At 51.9% G+C, this 19,220-nt stretch overlaps 1 protein-coding gene and 1 long non-coding RNA gene across 2 annotated transcripts; one reads left to right on the forward strand and one right to left on the reverse strand.

Annotated features, from left to right (window-relative positions):
• The first annotated feature begins 262 nt into the window (after window positions 1-262).
• On the forward strand, window positions 263-1,510 carry LOC124685831 (serine/arginine repetitive matrix protein 1-like). Its single transcript, XM_047219865.1, has one exon. The coding sequence runs from the start codon at window positions 263-265 to the stop codon at window positions 1,508-1,510; it is 1,248 nt and encodes a 415-aa protein (XP_047075821.1).
• Window positions 1,511-16,737: 15,227 nt separating this feature from the next.
• On the reverse strand, window positions 16,738-18,390 carry LOC124685857. Its single transcript, XR_006997634.1, has 3 exons — window positions 18,321-18,390; window positions 17,331-17,389; window positions 16,738-16,829 (listed from the first exon to the last, which is right to left on the reverse strand). It is a non-coding gene; the product is annotated as an uncharacterized LOC124685857 (long non-coding RNA).
• Between the last annotated feature and the right edge of the window lie 830 nt (window positions 18,391-19,220).

A 19,220-nucleotide genomic window follows, 5' to 3' on the forward strand; every position in this document is an offset into this window, starting at 1 on the left:
CGTCAAAAATATTAACCGGAGATTAACTCCCCATCTGCACGAGAGAGACGGCGAACGCGTCGGCGTGCGATTGGCTAATGCAGGGAATGGGGCCCGCATTGTCAGGGAAATTACTGTCCCGGGTTATATATACGCGCGCCTTTACCCCTGTCCCTGTCTCGCCATTTTCACAACCACAAGCCCGCAGCCGCAACAGCCAAGTACAGTAACCAGTGTACGCCACCCCGGCCCTGCCGACCTTGGATGCGCCTCGCCGCACGCCATGGCATCCGCCGTCGCCACTAGCTCGCCGGCCGCAATGTCCTACGGCTGGCTCGGCCCGCGCCTCTCCTTCGGCCGCGACTCTGCTTCCCCCGCTGCTTCCTCGTCGGCAGCAGCGGATCACGGGCTGGTGTCGGCCTGCAAGGCGGAGCAGGCCGCCGCGGTGTCCAAGGAGTTCATCGACTTCGAGTTCAGCTTCGGCGGGTCGGGGACCATGCTCCCCGCCGACGAGCTGTTCGCCGACGGGAAGCTGCTGCCGCTCCGGCCGCAGCCCGTCGCGGAGGCGGCGCCGGAGGCCGAGCGGGAGCCGCAGAGCGCGCCTGCAGCAGCGGAGATCCCGGCGACGCCTGAGCTGGTGAGGACGCTCCGGCCCTCGATGCCGGAGGCGTTCGACCCGTACGTGTTCTCCCCCAAGGCGCCGACGTGCTCGAGCCGCTGGCGGGAGCTGCTCAGGCTCAGGAAGGTGCAGACCCCGCAGAAGCCGCCAGCGTCGCCGTCTACTTCGCCTTCTCCGTCGCAAGTGCCGGCGACCCCGTCCAGAGCGTCCAACTCCTCGGCGGCCAGGTCACTGAAGCTGCTGCTCCTGCAACGGTCCGGCGGCCGCGCGTCGGACCTCTCCGCGGCGCCGCTCCTCCGCGACAGCTCCGACTCGGAGACATCCCTCTCCCTCGCCTCCTCCCGCTTCTCCATGTCCTCCTCGTCCTCCTCCTCCGCCCACGACCACGACGACTTCCCGCGCCACTCCGTCGACTCGGTGGACCTCGCCCCGAAGCCGCGCATCCGCCTCGTCCGCTCCCAACCGCAGCAGCGCCATTGCCACCCGCCCGCCTCCGCGCCACCCCGAGCCTCGCACAGCAGCTCCGCCCCGCCGCGGGCCACGCACAGCCCCGCGCGTCGCCGCCCCGCCACCCCGCCGCCGCCTTCCGTGGCGTCCGTGGACTCCCCGCGCATGAACTCATCCGGCAAGATCGTGTTCCAGGGGCTCGAGCGCAGCTCCAGCTCCCCCGCCGGCAGCGCCCACTCCAGCCTCCGGTCCCGGTCGCGCGTGATGGACCGGTCCTACTCCACGCCGGTGGTTCTCAACGTGCCCGTGTGCTCGCGGCCGTCGTTCGGGTTCTTCAAGGACAAGAAGGACGTGGCGGCCAAGGACGCGGCGGCGGCGAGGCTGCGGTCGTCGCTCGGCCGGAAGACCGCCCACCCCGCCGGAAACAGCAGAGTGAGTTGCAGAGATCTTGTCTCCAGCAAATGAAATTAACCCTGTTTTGACTAGGCTAGGCGTAGCGTAGGGACTAGGCAGTAGCCTCTAGGATTCGGTGGTAGACTGGTAGTACTCCTATTTCCTTTGCAGAAAAAAAAAGCAGATCGAAAGAACAGTTTGAGATAGCTAGTTTGGATTTGAGTTGAACAAGAGATCCAGAAATCGAAAGAGAAACAATCAAATTATGAGATGATGATACTAGCATATTATTTTTGTGGTGGTTGTTATTAGGAGCTGGCTAGGTAGATTTCCCACCACCATTCATCTTGCTCCTGCCCTGTAAATTTTGTCTAATGTTTTTTGCTATCCACTCAACTCTCAGATTTGATTCTTGTTGTATAAGCACATTCGATCTCACCTTTGTTCTCAACCGTGATGATGATGATGAAGAGGAAAAAACACATGAAATGAATTCTGTCCATGGCGTTACTGCTGCCTGTTCTTTGCAGTAGTAAATTAATGTTCACCTAGACAGGTTCTTATCTTGTTTTACTACACTAGGAGTATCTCTATGTTGAATGTTGATGTAAAAGTTGAAACAAAAGGCGAGTGGTTGGTTTAATCAAGGTGGCATGTGCAACTGGAACAAAGATAACGAAAGCATGCACAATGATAACTTTTGCTCGAAAACTTTCCATGGCTTGGTAAGTGAATCATGGAGATGCCGAGGCCGTTTAAACCGGAGGCAGGTGGAGCAGATCGGAGACCGGGCCGGAGCGGAGGCGAGCTCTACTCCATGGCCATGTCCATGCCCATGTGTGGTGTAGTGATGATCGGGCGGTGTGTAGATGGAGGGCATGTGCACATCATCTAAGTTTCTGTGTAGGGAAATATACTAGTGGCGGTAGCAGGCAAAAGTGGCAGCGGGAAAAGCAATTTAAAACACATGTAGCTGCAGCTGCAGGCCCGGCCGGCTACTGTATCTGAAACAGTGCGGCTTAAACAAACAACGCAGACACAGAGGGCCTCTCTCCTCCGGAGCTGGATCCTCTGACTTGTAGAAGGAAAGTTAGACAAGCTACAGGTCCCTAACTTTGCTTCTTCAAAACCATTTGATTAAGGCTAAAATAACTGAAAAACATTTCATAATAATTTTTTTGGCCATGTATTTAGATTAATTACATACGTACACAACTTATGGTATAATAAAATTTAGTTTAATTTTTTATGACTACAGTAATTACCTATAGTAATTAATTAGTGTATATAATAGGGTACTAATACTTCAATTTCCTGACTTTGCTTCGTTGTTTTTCCTGACTTGCCTTCTGAACGTTAGAGGAGCCAGTTCCCTCTCCTCCTCTTGCTCGCCCCGGAGCGCGCTGGCAAAGCTGTGCCCATGTGTGGCTCCTGCTCCCGCTGTTGATTTTACTAAATTTTACTCTACCTTTTTTCACTCAGCTCACCTCACTTTTTCCCCCACTCTATTTTACTATCTCACTGGAAACCTGCAACCACCAAAAGTGCCTCTACCTCTCTCCGTCCAGCGTCCCGGCGCCTACTCCTTTGAGCCTTTCCTTGTCTGTTTCCTTGGACTCGTGCCAGCCTTGCCAAAAGGATCTTTTTTTTCCTCAAGATACTCTCCTGAATACTACTGTACAGTAGGATTTGCTGCACGTAACCGGGTTCACTGTTTCACCATTTGGATTTGCAGTGATACAGTCGCGTCCCAGTTTTCAGTCGAGGCTAGTGGTAGGAGTAGCAGCAGCGTGGGGCACCGCAGTCGCAGCCAAGATTCCTGGGCCTCTATCTCTGCCTCGTGGAGCGAGTGGAGATTTCTCAGATTTGACCGCAGTCCTACTCTCCTAGACCTAGATTGAGAGAGAGAGGGGTTTTGGTACTCCCACCGTACCGGTCTGGCAATTAAGCATTTCCAGAAAAAAAATTTGACTATAAATTTAATTAATAAAATATAAAATATATATCACCCATAAAAAATATATCACCCATGACCAATTAATAAAGTATAATTTTTGTGATATATATTTTATATTTTATTGGCTAAATTAGTAGTTAAACTTTCTTCTTTGAAAAATACAACTACCCTGTAAATCGGTATGAAGGAGTATGTGGTTCAGTTTCAGCAATGTTGGTACACGAGGATAGAGGCGAAGAGAAAAGAGCGGAGGAGGACAAGGTCATGGGTGAGTGATGCGACGATTCAAACGAACCATTTGTTCACGCATGAAAAAAAAACAGTCTACTTCTAACCCACTGGTTTGACGAACCCTAAAAAGATCGGTCTATTCACCGAGATGCATCGATGTCCCAAATTTAGTCCGCCAATGCATCCATGACACGGCGCGATTAGCTTGCGTCTCCACCTGCCTAGATTTGGAGCCTGTCAAGCAGTGACTCAAATAAGCAAAAAAATGATGTGACATGAGAAATGACCGTGCGCCCCCGCTCCCGAAAAAACCCCTAGGCTCCCACCCCCCGCTCCTCCTCCTCCGCCGCCGCCAGAGGTCCCGCCGGGCAAAGTCCGGGCGGTGACGGCGGCGGCGGGGCCTCTCCCTCGCGCGGTGGCAGCCTCCTCTTCCGGCGGCGGCGATGCGGGACGCGGCGGCGCTTCGGCGGCGAGGAGCTGCAGGATGCCGGCGATCGACGCATCTCGGGTCGGCGGAGGCGCTGCTCTCCCCGGCGAGGGAGCGTCCCCTGCGGCGGCGGCCGGGATCTCTGGGCCCGCCGTGGCTGCAGGCCGGCGCGTGGACGCCTGCAGTCGTCGGCTGCTGGGCACCATGGAGGTGTCGGCGGCCGGCCGGGCGGCGGCGGGCTGGAGCCTCACCCTCCAGTCCCCGTTCTTCGTGCGGTGAGGCGGAGGTCAGCACCTCCCTCTCCGACGACGGCAGCGTTGCTTCTCGACGGTGGTGTGGCCAAAAGGCGGCTCCTTGCGGCGCTTCTCCGACGGGCTTGGATTTGGCGGCAGGACCGGGGAGAAATCCCTACGTAAGCTGGCGACGGCGATGCCCGCGGGCGCCGTCACCTTGTTGGAGGCGTCGCCATGGTGCTGCTCGCTCTTCCGTGCGTCGAACATCGGGGGAAACCTTGATCCGGTCTTCGGATCGGGCGGCGGCGGCACGGCTGTGTCATTTTCCTCCTTGGAGGCGTCGCCTAGATGGTTCGGGAGTCCTCGGTGCGCCATTTGGAGTCGGTGGCGGCCGCCGCTCAGAGCTTGGGCTTTCGGGGCTCTATGTACACCGTTGGCGGCACTTCTTCGTGGTCGACGCCTCCTTTGATCTGGTTCAACCCCGCCGTTCACTCGCCGTTCCTGGGCACTTTTGTGTGGGCGGTGCGTTGGCTTGTGCTATCTCGAAGTTGGAGTTGGCTTCCCGGAGTTCCTTTCCTCGGTTGTGACGCGGTCTAGTAGCTTAGTGTATCTTCTCCTCTGGACGGTGCAAGGCGAGTTTGTCGTTCGGCTGGTGTGGGTTGTGTTGTAATCCGTGTGGCGTCGTGTTTGTATCGGGTTGCCTTCATTGGCGTTGTTCGGCCATCTTGGCTCTTCTTCTATGAAATTTGATGCACCTTCCAGGGTGTATCCTTGAAAAAAAAAATAAGCAAAAAAATTCCCATTAATATTGGTTGGCTAAATATACGATCTTTAGATAGATGGTTAGAGTCGGTTGTATCTACTCATCGTCACGCGGCCTACTGGCCGTCGGCGTGCCTGATAGCCTCACGCCGTTAGAGCTCATCCGCGAGGCTCACCTTGCTCTCGGTTCTCCTTGTCCACCCACAGCTGCTCTCGCTGCCTCGCCGCTCGCACCTCCACGTGCATCATGCGCTGATTCACCGTCAGGGCCAAAAACTCATACGTCTGCCTAATGGCGAGCTCTCCGACACACGCTTGCGCCTCAGCTGCCAGGACCTAGCGGCGATTGGCGTCCCTCGAAATTCTCTCAAATTACGCGAGCAACACCAGTTGCTTATTCGTCACGCCCATGCTAGGGTCGTACATACAGGGTGCGCCTAATGGGCCGTGGCCCACCCCAAAATTTGAGAAAAAGTTTCTATCCTCAGTTTAGGAAAAATATTGGCTACATATATATTACATATTTAGCAAATTTTAATCACAATTTGAGAGTGCAATTTTTTTTTGGAGGTGTGCCCATCCTCTAATTGTTTCATGCTTTCTCCACTAGCCCAAGCCCTTGGCGTTGTCGATGTCAGCGAAGTTGATGTTGTCGTCGTTGTCCTTGTCCTCGCCAATGTTGAGGAAGATTTAGGCTGCCGGCGGCGGTATCCTCACCCCAAGGACGCGCAGCGCAGGGCTTCATACGACTCCCATAGCTGCTTCCTCGCTTCGTCGACCATGGCATTGGTTGCCGGGCGGAGCCAGGATTTGGACATAGGGGGGGTGAGTTGGAAAAAATATTTTTTGAAAGCCTTTGGCACATAGTAAATGGTCCCAATCAACTTTTTTTACAGTATTTTCATGTGAAACTTGTCTATTTCTCTATATTTGGAGGCTAATTGGACGAGAAATGACAAAATCGGTGTTTTAATAACTTAGTATGATATACCCATAGTAAGTGATAAGGAAATAAAAATAAACTCATACTTTTAGCTATCAATTATAATCAAAAATTTTCTGTGAACTAAAGTGTTCAAGGCAAGAGAAATTTTATAGCATTATTATATGACGATGTTTAACAATTAGTAGAACCAAATACTAACTCAGTAATATGATTAGTTTGGTGTACTAATTAAATGTACTACTAGGGCGTAATCCAATAAAACAAAGCTAGTGGCAGCATGTCTTTTTTTTTCGAGAGCACGCGCAAAGCGTGCCTTATTTTTATAGAAGTAGAAGTCAAATATACAAGAGAAGCAACTGATACAAACATCAGTGCCCAAACCCACTCACACTTTTCTCCCACCCTCCCTCCTTCCTAAGCCTACTCTCGCGCTATCTGTGAACTCCCTCCTCTCCTTGCCAGCTCCCAAAGATGAAACTCGTCTCTGATGGCCGCCAAAATCTGTATGGGGTCCTTCTGCTGCCTCACATCCCCAAACGCCCTCGCATTCCTTTGCTTCCAAAGAGTCCATGCTGAGATGATGACCATAGAATCGAACCTTCTCCTATCAAGCCTCCTCACTCTCTTCCTCGCCACAGACCACCAACTCTCCAAGTTATCACCCAGGCCCGGCTCCTGTATGTTGAGGCGAGCGCTCCGAAGCACCTCAAACCATACCTGCCTCGCATACGGGCACTGAGTGAGTATATGATCCACCGTGTCCTCCTCCTGAAGGCATGTATAACATGGGTCGGGGTGCTCCTGGAGGCCATGCCTAGCTCTCCGATCTGAGGTCCAAAGCCTGTACTTCAATGCTAGCCAAGCGAAGATTTTACATTTTGCGGGCGCAAAGGATTTCCATACAGGCCCACACATACTCCAGCTCGTGTACCCCTTGCAAAGCATCTCGTAAGTACTCTTTGCAGAGTATTCTCCTGTGGCCGAGCCCTTCCACTTGATAAGATCCGGCCTGGTGAGATCAGTCTGAACCGTGTCCACCGCCTCCCAAAGCCTGATGCACTGGGCTCCCCCCTCCAAAGTGAGCTCCCCTGTGATATCCTCGAGCCAGTGATTGTTTTCCATGGCCATCGCCACCGTTCGCGTGTTCTTCCGCCTCGTTGGAACTTTGGCCTCCACCTCCGGTGCCAGCTCCCCGCTCGTGAACCCATTGATCCAGCGGTCTCTCCAAAAGAGTGTCTTGCGACCGTCCCCGATGCAGAAGCTAGATAGACTCCTGAAAACCTCCTCTGCCTCCTTGTCAAGCAACCCCGGCAAGCCTTGCCAAGGTATCCCTGGATCCGTGCGCCTGAGCCACAACCATCTCACCCGTAGGGCTAGCCCCTGTAGCCGGAGGCACTTTATGCCTAGCCCTCCCGCCACCTTGGGCTTGCACATGCTCTCCCAGGCCACCAGACACTGACCTCCAGTCACTCTATCTTTCCCGGCCCAGAAGAAAGCCCGCATCCATCTGTTTATCTCCTCAAGCACCCATCTCGGTGCCTCCGCCACCACCAGTTGGTGAACCGCCCTCGCTGAGACCACAGAGTTTATAAGCACCAACCTCCCTTCCTTCTTGATGAGACCTCTTTGCCAAGCCGGCACACACTTGATGACTTTGTCCAACAGGGGTTGCCACTCCGCCTTTGTGAGGGGCCTAAGCGCTAACTGCAGCCCAAGGTACTTTATAGGGAACTGGGCCAATTCACATCCCAGGATTTCTGCCGTCTCCTCCTCTTGCTCTCTACTCGCTCTAATGAGCGTTGCCGTGGTTTTCCTGAAGTTGACCTTAAGCCCAGACGCCTCTCCGAAGATGTGTAAGATGTGCTTGACCGCCCACGCCTCCCGTCTCTCCGGTTTGAAGAAAAGGACCACATCATCCGCATATATGGATATCCTCTGAAGCGGCGAAATGCCCGCCAAGTTGGAGAACAGGTCTCCCTCCACGGCCTTTTTAATGACCGCCGACAGCACCTCCATTGCTATCACGAAAAGCATGGGCGACGTAGGGTCCCCCTGTCTCAGCCCCCTCGCATGGACTATGCGCTCCCCTGGCACTCCGTTTACCATAACCCTAGTGTTTGCTGTGTAAAGAAGCACCGCAAGCCACTTAAGGAACCTTTCCCCAAAACCCATTCTCCTCAGCACCTCAAACAGAAAACTCCACGACAGAGAATCAAAGGCTCGCGTCAAGTCAAGCTTGAGTAAAACTCCAGTAACCCTCCGCGAGTTGATCTTCCTGGCCACTTGTCTCACCAGCACGAAATTATCATGCAAACTCCTCTTCTTTACGAATGCCGATTGATTCATGCTCACAAGCTCTCCCAAACTCCCTCTAAGCCTGTTCGCCAATAACTTGGAGAACAGTTTTGAGAAACTATGGACCAGACTAATAGGTCTGTAGTCCTTGATCTCCATCGCATCCTGTCTCTTGGGGATCAAAGTGATCAGCGCTCGATTCAGTCTACCAAACCCTCTTCCATCTCCCACTCCAAGTTTTAGCAGGCCCGCCAAGATGTCTGGCTTAATAACCGGCCAGGCCCTCTGGTAAAAAGCTCCTGTGAAGCCATCCGGCCCCGGCGCTCTGTCCGAAGGAAGCTCCCTGATAATGCTCCAAACTTCCTCCTCAGTGAAGAGGCGCTCTAACTCGTGCAAATCCAACATGGGGATGTCCAGGTCGTCAAGCTCAATGGCATGCTCTCTATTATGAATGGCTCCCAAGAGGTTCATGTATGCCTCCGTAAAGACCTCGTTTTTCCGCTCTTGATCCGTCACAAGCGTCTCGCCCACCCTCACCGACGCGATGTAGTTTTTAGTCCTTCTCCCATTTGCGACCGCATGAAATAACTTTGAGTTGGCATCTCCCTCCTTAAGCCACCTCAATCTAGATCTTTGCCTAGCAATCGTCCGCTCGAGGGACGCCAACCCTAGGACCGATTGCTTTAGCATCTTCCTCAACCAGGTCTCCGCTGGTGATAGCGCTCTCTCCTCTTGCGCCACGTCAAATCTAAGGATCAGCGTGTTTGCCATGGCGATCTTAAGTTTTACATTCCCAACCCTCCTCTGTCCCCAGGACTGTAAGAACTCCGCCGAGTTACGGAACAGCGCATCCAAGCGCTTGAAGGGATCAACGATCCCTGGGCTACACCTCCAAGCCTCCTTAAGAGCTTCATCAAACCCCTCCAATTTGAGCCAAAAGGATTCAAACTTGAACCTTCGCTTGGGCCTGACAGCCCCGCTCAACCCTAGGTGGAGAGGGGCGTGGTCGGACACCGAGGACGACAACGCTTGTAAGAAGGCGTCCGGGTGTGCCAAGTCCCAGTCTACTGAAGCTAGGGCACGGTCAATGCGGGTGAGCGTAGGGCTCTCTCTCTCGTTGCTCCACGTGTACATCCTCCCATGCAAATACAAGTATTTCATCTCATGCTCATGCACAAAGCGTCGAAACCTCCCCATCATATTCCGGTCGAGCCTATTATTATTCTTGTCCTCCGCATGTAAGATCATGTTGAAATCTCCCAGGACCAACCAAGGTCCAGGGCACAAGGCTCTCCTCTCCTCCATCTCTCTGATGAACTCCATCTTATCCTCATTCGTTTGCGGCCCATACACGGTGGTTAGCCACCACCTGTTGTTGTCACGGGGGATGACTTCCCCCGTTATCGCATGCGGATCTAGGGTAACCCTATCCACCTCCAGGACCGAAGTGTCCCAAGCGAGCAAAATCCCTCCTCGGGTATCCTCCGCCGGCACAAAGACATAACCATCAAAGGATGGCCCTAGACATTGCATTACGATAAAATCATCCATTACATCCAGTTTAGTCTCCTGAAAACACACTAAGCTAACTCTCAAGGTCGCTACAAACTCACGCACCGCACTCCTCTTGGCTGGATCGTTCAAACCTCGAACATTCCAGCACAACAACTCCAGCGAGCTATCCATAAAAGCTGTGGACACTCCCCTCCCTCTAGCGCCTCAATGCGCCGCAACCGCCATCCGGCAGTACTCCTGTGACGTGAAGCTCGTCGGAAGCTCCTTCCCGAAGATGGACGCAAGAACACGAAGGTGTGAGTCGCGTATCGGCGAGTCAAAGAGGCCTCGGAACCGCGCCAAGTCCTCCTCACTAGCCGAAAGGTTCTCCGGGCAAATCCCAAGCGCTTTGAGAAGCGCATTCTCAGCCGCAGAGGCCTTCTTGACCTGCGTGGTGGCACCAGATGCCACGGTCCTCCTCGTTACCCTCTTGGGCGTGAAAGGCTCCGCCTCTGCCCTCAGCTTGGTGGCCCTCTCCACCTCTTGCAACAACGGGGGCGCGAGCGTCTTCAGAATGGATGCGCAAAACCTCTTGACTCGTAGCAGCTCAAGCCTCTCTTGCTCAAGCATGCCAACCTCCAAGCTATCATGCTCGCCCAACTCCTCCTCTACTGCCTCCTGATGCCCACCCTTCCTAGGCACCAACTGCATGTCACTATTGGGCCCTGTGTATGACGGACACGGTGAGATCTCCAGCCCCGCATCCTCAGAGAAGCTGAGCTCTCTCTCCATCAACTCCGGCTGGGCCTGGGCATGCGGCCTCTCTGGAATCGACACCGAAACCGAAAAAACCCCAGCCCTATGGCCCTCCACCGAACAATCCTCCGCCGAACCTGGGGCATCAGCTCCTTGCGTTTCCCTGGCCCCCACACTCGACCCCACCACCGAACCTGTCGGAGAGGCCTCCACCTCCGGATTGGCCTCCACGCCCGTCTCCAGCCTGGCTCCCATGCAGTCCCGCACCTCGGGATCCTGCTCGGTAGAAGGCAGTGTCTCCACCGCATCCTGCCAAACTGGCCCTTCCAACCTGTCCGAACTGGGCCCCACCACTGCGCCCGACTCCTGTAGCAGCTTGTCCGCACCCATCTCGACCACTCCTTTCTCCCTCGTGGCATCATCACGCCTGGTCAACAGTTGCGGCTGGAACACGCCAGGCCGCACTCCTGCAGCTCCGCCCAACGGGTCGCTGGCTCCGTCCTGGCCCCCCAGTCCTATGTCAGCGGCAGCCATTGGACCCGCTTTTGACCACTTTTCCACCAGGGGAGACGGGCTTCCCATGCAAGGCAAGCCTGGAACGAAAGGCTCCGGTGTCGCCACGTCGGCATCGTCTCCAAGCTCACGACGCATGGCCGCACCACCAAGCTCGCGCGGCACGAAGCCACCCGGCCCTCGCCGGCGGTCCGGCACTCCCCTCTGCCATGCAAGATCTCGAGACCTCCGATTCGCAGCACCGCTGTCGTCTCCTGGCCCTCCGCTAGGGCCATTGCCCTGGAAGCCTCCTGAGCTCTCATCACGCGGGCCTTGACCACGCCGCGCGTCCGGCGAAACTTCCTCCTCCACGTGTGCAATGTGCACAAGCACCCTGTACTGCAAGGTGTTAATCCTCGGTGACGCCCTCCGCGCACCCTCACGAACCACCCCCGCCGACGAACGGGCCTGCCCATCACCACCCACCGCCGGCTCCGGCACTGCAAGCCTCCTTGCCACCGGAATGGCCTCCAGCTGCGAAGTCCACGCCGTGAGCTTGAACAGCGCCAGATCCGACCGATCCTTCGTCTCCGGCGCCACTTCCTCCACAGCACAGCTCCTGCCCAAGAGGTCCTCCACAACGGAGATGTCCCAGGCGTGCGGCGGGATCCCCTCGAGGACCAGCGACACCCTAGTAAGCATGGGCACGAGCTCAGCCTGTCCTTGGCGGTTCCACGGTCTCCAGCACAGCGGCGCTCCCGCCACCAGCACCGGCGGCCTCGAGGCGACATGGTCGCGCAGCTCCGCGGACGCGAAGATGACGATGAAGTCCTCAGGCGCAAACAGGTGCACCGACATGGCGTTCTCCGGCACACCCCTCCACTTGAGCGCCGCCGCCACCTGCGCGCATGTCACCGGCGGCCTCCGCCCGCCCACCGACGCCACCATGGCGAACCGGAGCCGCTGCTCCAGGTCCCCCATGACAGCCGTACTCCTCACGAGACAGAGCTGCGGCTCCTCCAGAACCTCCTCAACCTGCGGTCCCTGCGCCTCCACCCGCAACGGCTCCACCGAGATCGGGGGCCAGTCCTCCATAGGCGGAAGCCGCGACGTCCTCGGGGGAGGAGGTGGTGGCGGCGGGAGCGGCGGCGACGGCGGCGCTTGCAGCGGGCCCTGGGGCACCGGAACGCCCCTCCTCTCCTCAAGGGCCTCTCCTCCCTCTCGCGCACCGGCGAACGCCGACGGGCCATCTTGGCAAGCGCCCGATTCCGGAGCTCGTCCTCCGACGATGGGCTCTGAGGCCTGGTGCAACCCAAGGCCGGATGGCCACGCTGCCAACAACGGAGGCACACCTCCTTGTTGGTACACTCCCTCTTCCTGTGCCCCGGCTCGAAGCACCGGAAGCACAGGCCCTCCATCTCCGGCGCCGGGGCACCCCAACCTGCCAGCCCCGCGGCGTTCCGGGCCTCCACCCTCCTTCTCCACATGGACTTCTTCGATGGCGGCGGTTGCTCCCAACCGAGCCGGTCCTTCACCCGGCCTCTTACCTCCGGCTGCGCCACCTCCACCCTCTCCGCGCGCGGCGCCGCAACACTTCCGTCGGAGGACGCGGACGAGATGCCGATCCCCGACACATGGTCACCGCGGCGAGGCGACGCCGAGGAGAAGGACGGGCTGCCCTCAGGCTCCCAGCGGCGGGAAAAGCCCGGCGGGTGCGAAGCCGTCGAGTCCATGGCCTTGGCGCGCGACGTTCCGCCGGCGAGTCAGCAGCGACGGTGGCGGCGCTCTCCTTCCTGGCTTCACTCCCGGTCACTTCAGTATCCTAGCTGCCAGTGGCAGCATGTCAACATCCGTACCTTTGAAATTGAGTACTTCATCAGATTAGCGGCGATGATCAACGTACTGTATGGAGGTTGGAGGACCTCTGTTGCCCGTGGCATCCAGCATCAACAGCGAGGCTAGGATGGTTCATGGTGGAAGCGCGTCTGTGTTGGGGCTAAGCGGTCTTCTAGCGCCCGGCCTGAAGCTGTCGAGCGCCGCCGCCGCCAGCCTAGCGAAGTACGGAGTATGCGGCTGGGTATATCGATCAATCCATCGGAGGCCAAGGAACGGACTACGGAATCAGGACTTCGATCTAGGCTTCCTGACCCCAACGACTGATGCTAGATGGGCTCTTTTTTTTATTGCCGGTTGGGCTTCGATGCGTATAGATTAGAGATTAGTATCAGGTTTGGGCTTAAACACTGATTAAATACGGCCATATCAGCGCATATATACCATCACTATGCCCAGCAAAATGATGAGGGGGCCGATCGTTGGGGGGGGGGTCTAGCCCCTGCTCGCCCCCCTGTCTCCGCCCCTATTGCCGCCAGGTCTATATGCCGCTATGGGTCGCCGATGGCGGCTGGTGATGGAGCGACTCGAGGAACGCCCGCTCATGCTCCTCGACGATGGCCGCGTGAGCCTCTGCTTCCGCCGCCTCCTCCATGCCCTTGTCTTTGCCTTAAACGCGTCAAGCTCCGGTTTGTCTGAATCACCCGGATATCGGGCGTGGGCTATGGCGGAAACGAGGCTCCAGGTGCCATCTTGATCGGCCATGGATGGTATCTAAATTTGGGTACGTGGATCAGTTTCAGTAAAGGCGATATACGAGGAAAAAGATGGAACCACTGAACCATAAAGGAGCGGAGGAGGGTTTCGGCCGTGGGTGATCGAGTGAGTTTGCGACGATGAGAATCCGCGGCGTGAACCTCCATCCGCTAGGGGCCTAGGCCTGAGCCACCTGCGGTACGCCGCTGGCTGGCTCGCTGGCTCCTGCCGTATGTACGGTGTACTACTACGTCTGAGCCTGACGGAGGGAGGGAGGGAGTGATCGGAGCGCGCGCCGGTGCTGCGATGATGTGAAGGCGGATGGGGGCATCTGACGGCTGAGATCCTCTGCCGCCGGTGAATTCCTGCCCCTCCGCCAGGAGGCAGCGCGCCCTGCGCACCTGTCGTAAAATAATCTTTTTACTACTCATGCGAAGATAATCATATTTTTCGCCTTGGCCGGCGGGTGGCGAGCAATATCCAGTACGGCCTCTCCGCGTATCTACCTGGCCGTGGCCGCCACCCGGTAGCGTTGCAGTGTCTCCGTCGTATCAAGCTGACATATATTGTACGGCCAGCGACCGACGGGATCAACGCCGCGTCTAGCACTACGCACGCGCGCTGGGGCACATTCATCTTGCCTGGTATGGTACCCGCGAGAGTGCGGGCTGCACGTCTCGTCGTGTCCCAGACCCGCTTCAAGGAATCAAGGTGCGTGCCTCCTTTTGCCTGGCATGCAGTTATCACAGCCTCAATATGCGAAACTGGATGATCCTGGATCACCACCCTAGTAACATGGATCATCCGCAAGAATCGCCTGGAGTAGTTAACTTGAGAACAACGATCCTTCTCGCAAGACAGGCAGGATCCCAAGATGTATAAATACTAGCACAATACTCCGGTGCGTTGCTACGTGTAAATCCAACAAATGCAAACACTAGTGGAAAACGGGCCTGTTGCACCGGTTCATTTGGGCCATATGCGCCAGATTGTGAACCGGAGCAAAAGCCCCCCTTAGCACCGATTCAGTTGCGAATCGGTGCTAAAGGATGCACTACGTGGCGGCTGCCGTCCGAGCGGGAGGACCTTTAACACCTGTTCGTAATACGAGCCGGTGCTAAAGGGTCTGTCGCGGTAGAAAAATGTCTCAAAACGCTGCCGCGGTAGAACCCAGCTACCGTAAAAAAAATTCGAATTATTTTTCACTCCCTCTTTTTTCCTTTTATTTTTTCAAAATTTCTAATATTTTAGTTATTTCACAAGTTTAATCTCTAACTACCCTTATCTCTAGTCCAATTACTTACTCGTGCTCAAACTTCCCGCTCGGTCACCCATCCTCCCACTACTCTAGCACTAGCACGCTTAACTTTCAAGTTTCTTTTCATCCCGCATCCAAGTGCTTCGCGCGACATATATGTGATACTAGTACCATATCAATCCTATTAACATGTCGGTCGATGTCATATTTCTTTATTGTTCGAATTTCAAATAATTTTTTAATAAACAAAAGTAATGTTGTAATTTTTATTATTTTTAATTTTAATTTTTTTTGCCAAACCTAAAACCTAAAAATTTGAAAATCTTATAATTTGCTAAACGTAATAGTAATCTTTATACATGATGCAATTATTAATTTTAATTTTAATTTTTTTAAAAAAATATAAAATCCTAAATTTCTGGAAAAAACTAAAATCTTCCTGCTTTCATATTTTTATTTGGAATTTTTAGAATCTACAAATTAGCTAACCGGGTAAATCCAGGTGAAATCGGATGTAACTTTTTCCCACAATGATTTTGATATATTATACATTTTGTTCGACGTCGTATGAAAAAGTTAATGCGATTTTACCAATTTTCAAACATTTTTTGCAATAATAGTGAAAATTCAAATTTGTTAATTTTCCCTAATAGTAGGTTGCATAACATACAAGAATCTCAAAAGATTTTATTTTTTGAATTTTCTATCATTTTCTTTTCTATTTTACAGTGTTAAAAAAGCGATCCAGGGGGGTGGGGGGGGGTGGTGGGGAGCGTGGGAGCAAAATCCTTTGCACCGGTTCGTGTTACGAACCTGTGCTAAAGGGTTCGCGGCTGACGACAACCCTTTAGCACTGGTTCGTAACCAACCCTTTAGCACCGGTTCGTGTTACGAACCGGTGCAAAAGGTCCCGCACGAACCGGTACTAATGCCGCAGCTGATCCCCTGGACGTCCAGACTGCACGAATCGGTACTAATGAAACCTTTAGCACCAGTTCGTGCCAAATTCGGTGCAAAACCTCTTTGGAGCAAAGAAACTAAAGCTCTTGTTTCTACTAGTAACACTACAACATGACAGAGCTTTGGTAACACAGTCTTGTGTTACTACAAGTCCAAAACAGTGTTACTAGGCCATTTAGTAACAGATTTTGGAATGTGTTCCATTAGGCCGTGTTACTAGGTGGTGTCCCAAGTCACACATAGTAATTGTTACCAAATGTTCAAAATTGTGTTACAAATTCTGTTGTAGTAACATGCAAATTATGTGTTACCAAACGCATTGTAACACACTTTTTTAACTATAGTAACACAAGTAGTAACATTTTCATGTAGTGTAGAATATCGGTGGTAACATAATATTGTACTAATAGTAACATAATTAATAACACATTTGTTAGCACCATCAGTAACACTATTATGTTAGTATTGCATCATAATGAACGTATTTTTCTATTATTACACATGCAATTAGGAACTTAATTTATGGAATATAGTTATCCAATAAATAATTGCACATGCTCATTTAATTAAAAAAATTATAATACTTGGCACCAATAAAATATAAGAGTTATGGAAGCACAACAAACTCATAAATTGGATATATCAAGATACTGATACAAATATAAACATATGCATTACAATAAATAAATATCAATATTATAACTTCTCAAAGTAAGAGCAACCGAGTACATTATTCACAATGAAACAAATCTGAACGAAAAATCACATGCACATGTTTTACAACTTATAGTACATCTTCATGCATATGTGATCTTCTACGAGTACATCAGTATCTTCCATATTTTTAAAGAAATATTAGATTCTCCGTCTGCCACAAAGAATTGTTGAGCCCACATAGTTCATTTTATTACTGGTATTATAACCACGATCCTTCCACCTCTTGAAAATTCGGTCCAAACCATCAAAATCCTTAACGCCATTATAATATCTCCTGCAAGAGCAACACAGATACACAATTGAGACTTTGAAATGAAAAAGAAAAAATATCATAAACTAGAAGGATGAACCATGCTTTTCTTGGAATACACACAACAATAACTAGTTCATGTGCATGATAATGGAGAACAAATCTCGGTGAGTAAATGGAAACTACCATGTTAATGTATTGATTAAGATGCACATAAGTAGCATCTTTAATTTGGAGCATTTTGTTTTGATTGATGAGAACATGTTGACGTTAGTGAACTTTATTTACTGCTAACATAAAAAAATAAATAAAAGGGGGAAACACAATGTTGTTGACCAGCAATGACCACACCGAAGCAAGTACAAAATGGTAGATAAGTTAACTAAGAAATTGCTAATCCATATAACCTTTGAAGAGTTAAATTGGTTAGCTACCAAACAGAATGAATGTGCATGCTAACTTATGAGAACATATACAGGAACCATGTGAATAGCCAGAAATGATAAAATAATAAGATGTGTATACCTTTTCGATTGTTGACCTTTTTGACTAAACCATAAGTGTCAGAATCTTGAAGTTGTTTCCTAGCAGTCATGAAGAATTTGTGAGTTCCAATTGAATTGTTCCTAATGATGATGCAACAAAAAGCAACCAACTTAATTACCACGGAGAATGCTAAACATGCATATCCTGATAAATACTTACAATGACAGAAGTGATACCAATTAAATATGCAATTTTATTGCCAGCGGATTAAATTGACCAATCAGAACACTTGAACAATTTGTGAACCATGATAGAATTGACAGATCTATATGCTGCATGTCCTTAGTACTAGAGAACAACGAGATTAATTTACCAATATTTGCACTAGCAATATTAAATTGACCGATGTAGACCAATCAATCAAACAATAAATAAAACAAGAACGTCTCTTGACCAGAATCTCACTTCGAACTCGGCTCTGATACATATGACAGGAAACAGAGCAAAGAACGCATGAGGATCAGGACAGGATGAGGGAGGGAGGGCACATAGGAGAACAAAGGATTACAGTATCTTTGTCAAGCGGTGGCAGTTCAGAGAACTAGGGACGACGGAGGTGGAGCGAACTTGTCCGGCGGCCGCGGGACAACAAACTAGCAACACGGCGAACTGTTCCAGGATAGGTCTCCGACCTATAAATAACATTTTGGTCGCCGAAGACACTGCAATTTCCCAAACGTACTTGCCAATGAAATTCCAATTTTCTACTAAAAAATAAAAGCAGTTGCGGTGAACGGAGATAATCACCTAGCTCATCTTGACATACATGTTCTGAACGCGGGCATGGAGATTGGCACATCTAGATGAATCCTTACATGCATATAAGGGCGCAGAAGGGGACGACCTGCTCTCCTAGTCCTATATTCCAACGTTCTCGCATCCCAGCAATACCAACATCGAAGGAAAACAGAGATGTGACAAAGGCACGCAATGGCAGATGGACAAGGAACAAAAAGGACTTCGACTCACCGTAATCCATTGCAGAAAGATCTGATGGAGATCTGAATCCCCACGAATTATTGGGCCCCAATTAAAACCGCCGCCTGTTGACTGTTGGCGCCTTCCTCACCGAGATCCGTGTCGTTGGTGCGCCGACTAGGGGATCCAGGCCATGTCTAGATGAGGACGAAATCTTGGCGGCGATGCGCTGCTAGGAGAGAAGACTCTACGGATCCAGACGGCAGCGTGTTAGTATTCGGTGGAGGAGGCTTGATGAGGGGACGAAGATGGTGGGGATGTGGGGCGGCGCGCACGGAGTAGGGGACGAGGAGAGTTAGGGATAGCTTATCGCGTGGCGGCCGATGCAGAGATAAATTAGTGAACCAATTTTTTTGGCACCCCGCGTACAGGACTAGAATTTTTAACCGCCCGCGCGCGCTTCATCTAGCTAACTTTTTCACATCGTTATTTGTCCTTCATCGGCTGCTACTGGGACCTGCATTATGTTGGCCCTACAAGACATACTATGTTCAGCATTTTGTTTGAATAAAAAGTAACCAAATCATTTAAATGAACCTTGGAAAACCATAGAAAATTCAGAGCATTTTTTTGCGTTCAAAAAAAGTAGAGTTTTCAACTACCATGCGTATGATATCTAAACTTTTACATACATCCAAAAGTATATTTACCTTTTTCTATTATTCAAATAGTACTTGAGACATCATGTTGATGTTGAAGAAACGATGACAAGCTAGGTGTATCTTTTAACACCTAGTCGCAAGTCACAACACAATATGATAGATGGTGGGTACGATGGACATATACCGAAGGTCGTTATACACTAACAAGTACTGACATGACAAGGTTTTTCCAATAGCTTTGGACTACGAATACAGATCGGATTCACCCGGAAACGGACAAACATTATTA

This window comes from Lolium rigidum, chromosome 2 (genome assembly GCF_022539505.1).
Source record: "Lolium rigidum isolate FL_2022 chromosome 2, APGP_CSIRO_Lrig_0.1, whole genome shotgun sequence".
Classification (NCBI taxonomy): Eukaryota; Viridiplantae; Streptophyta; class Magnoliopsida; order Poales; family Poaceae; genus Lolium; species Lolium rigidum.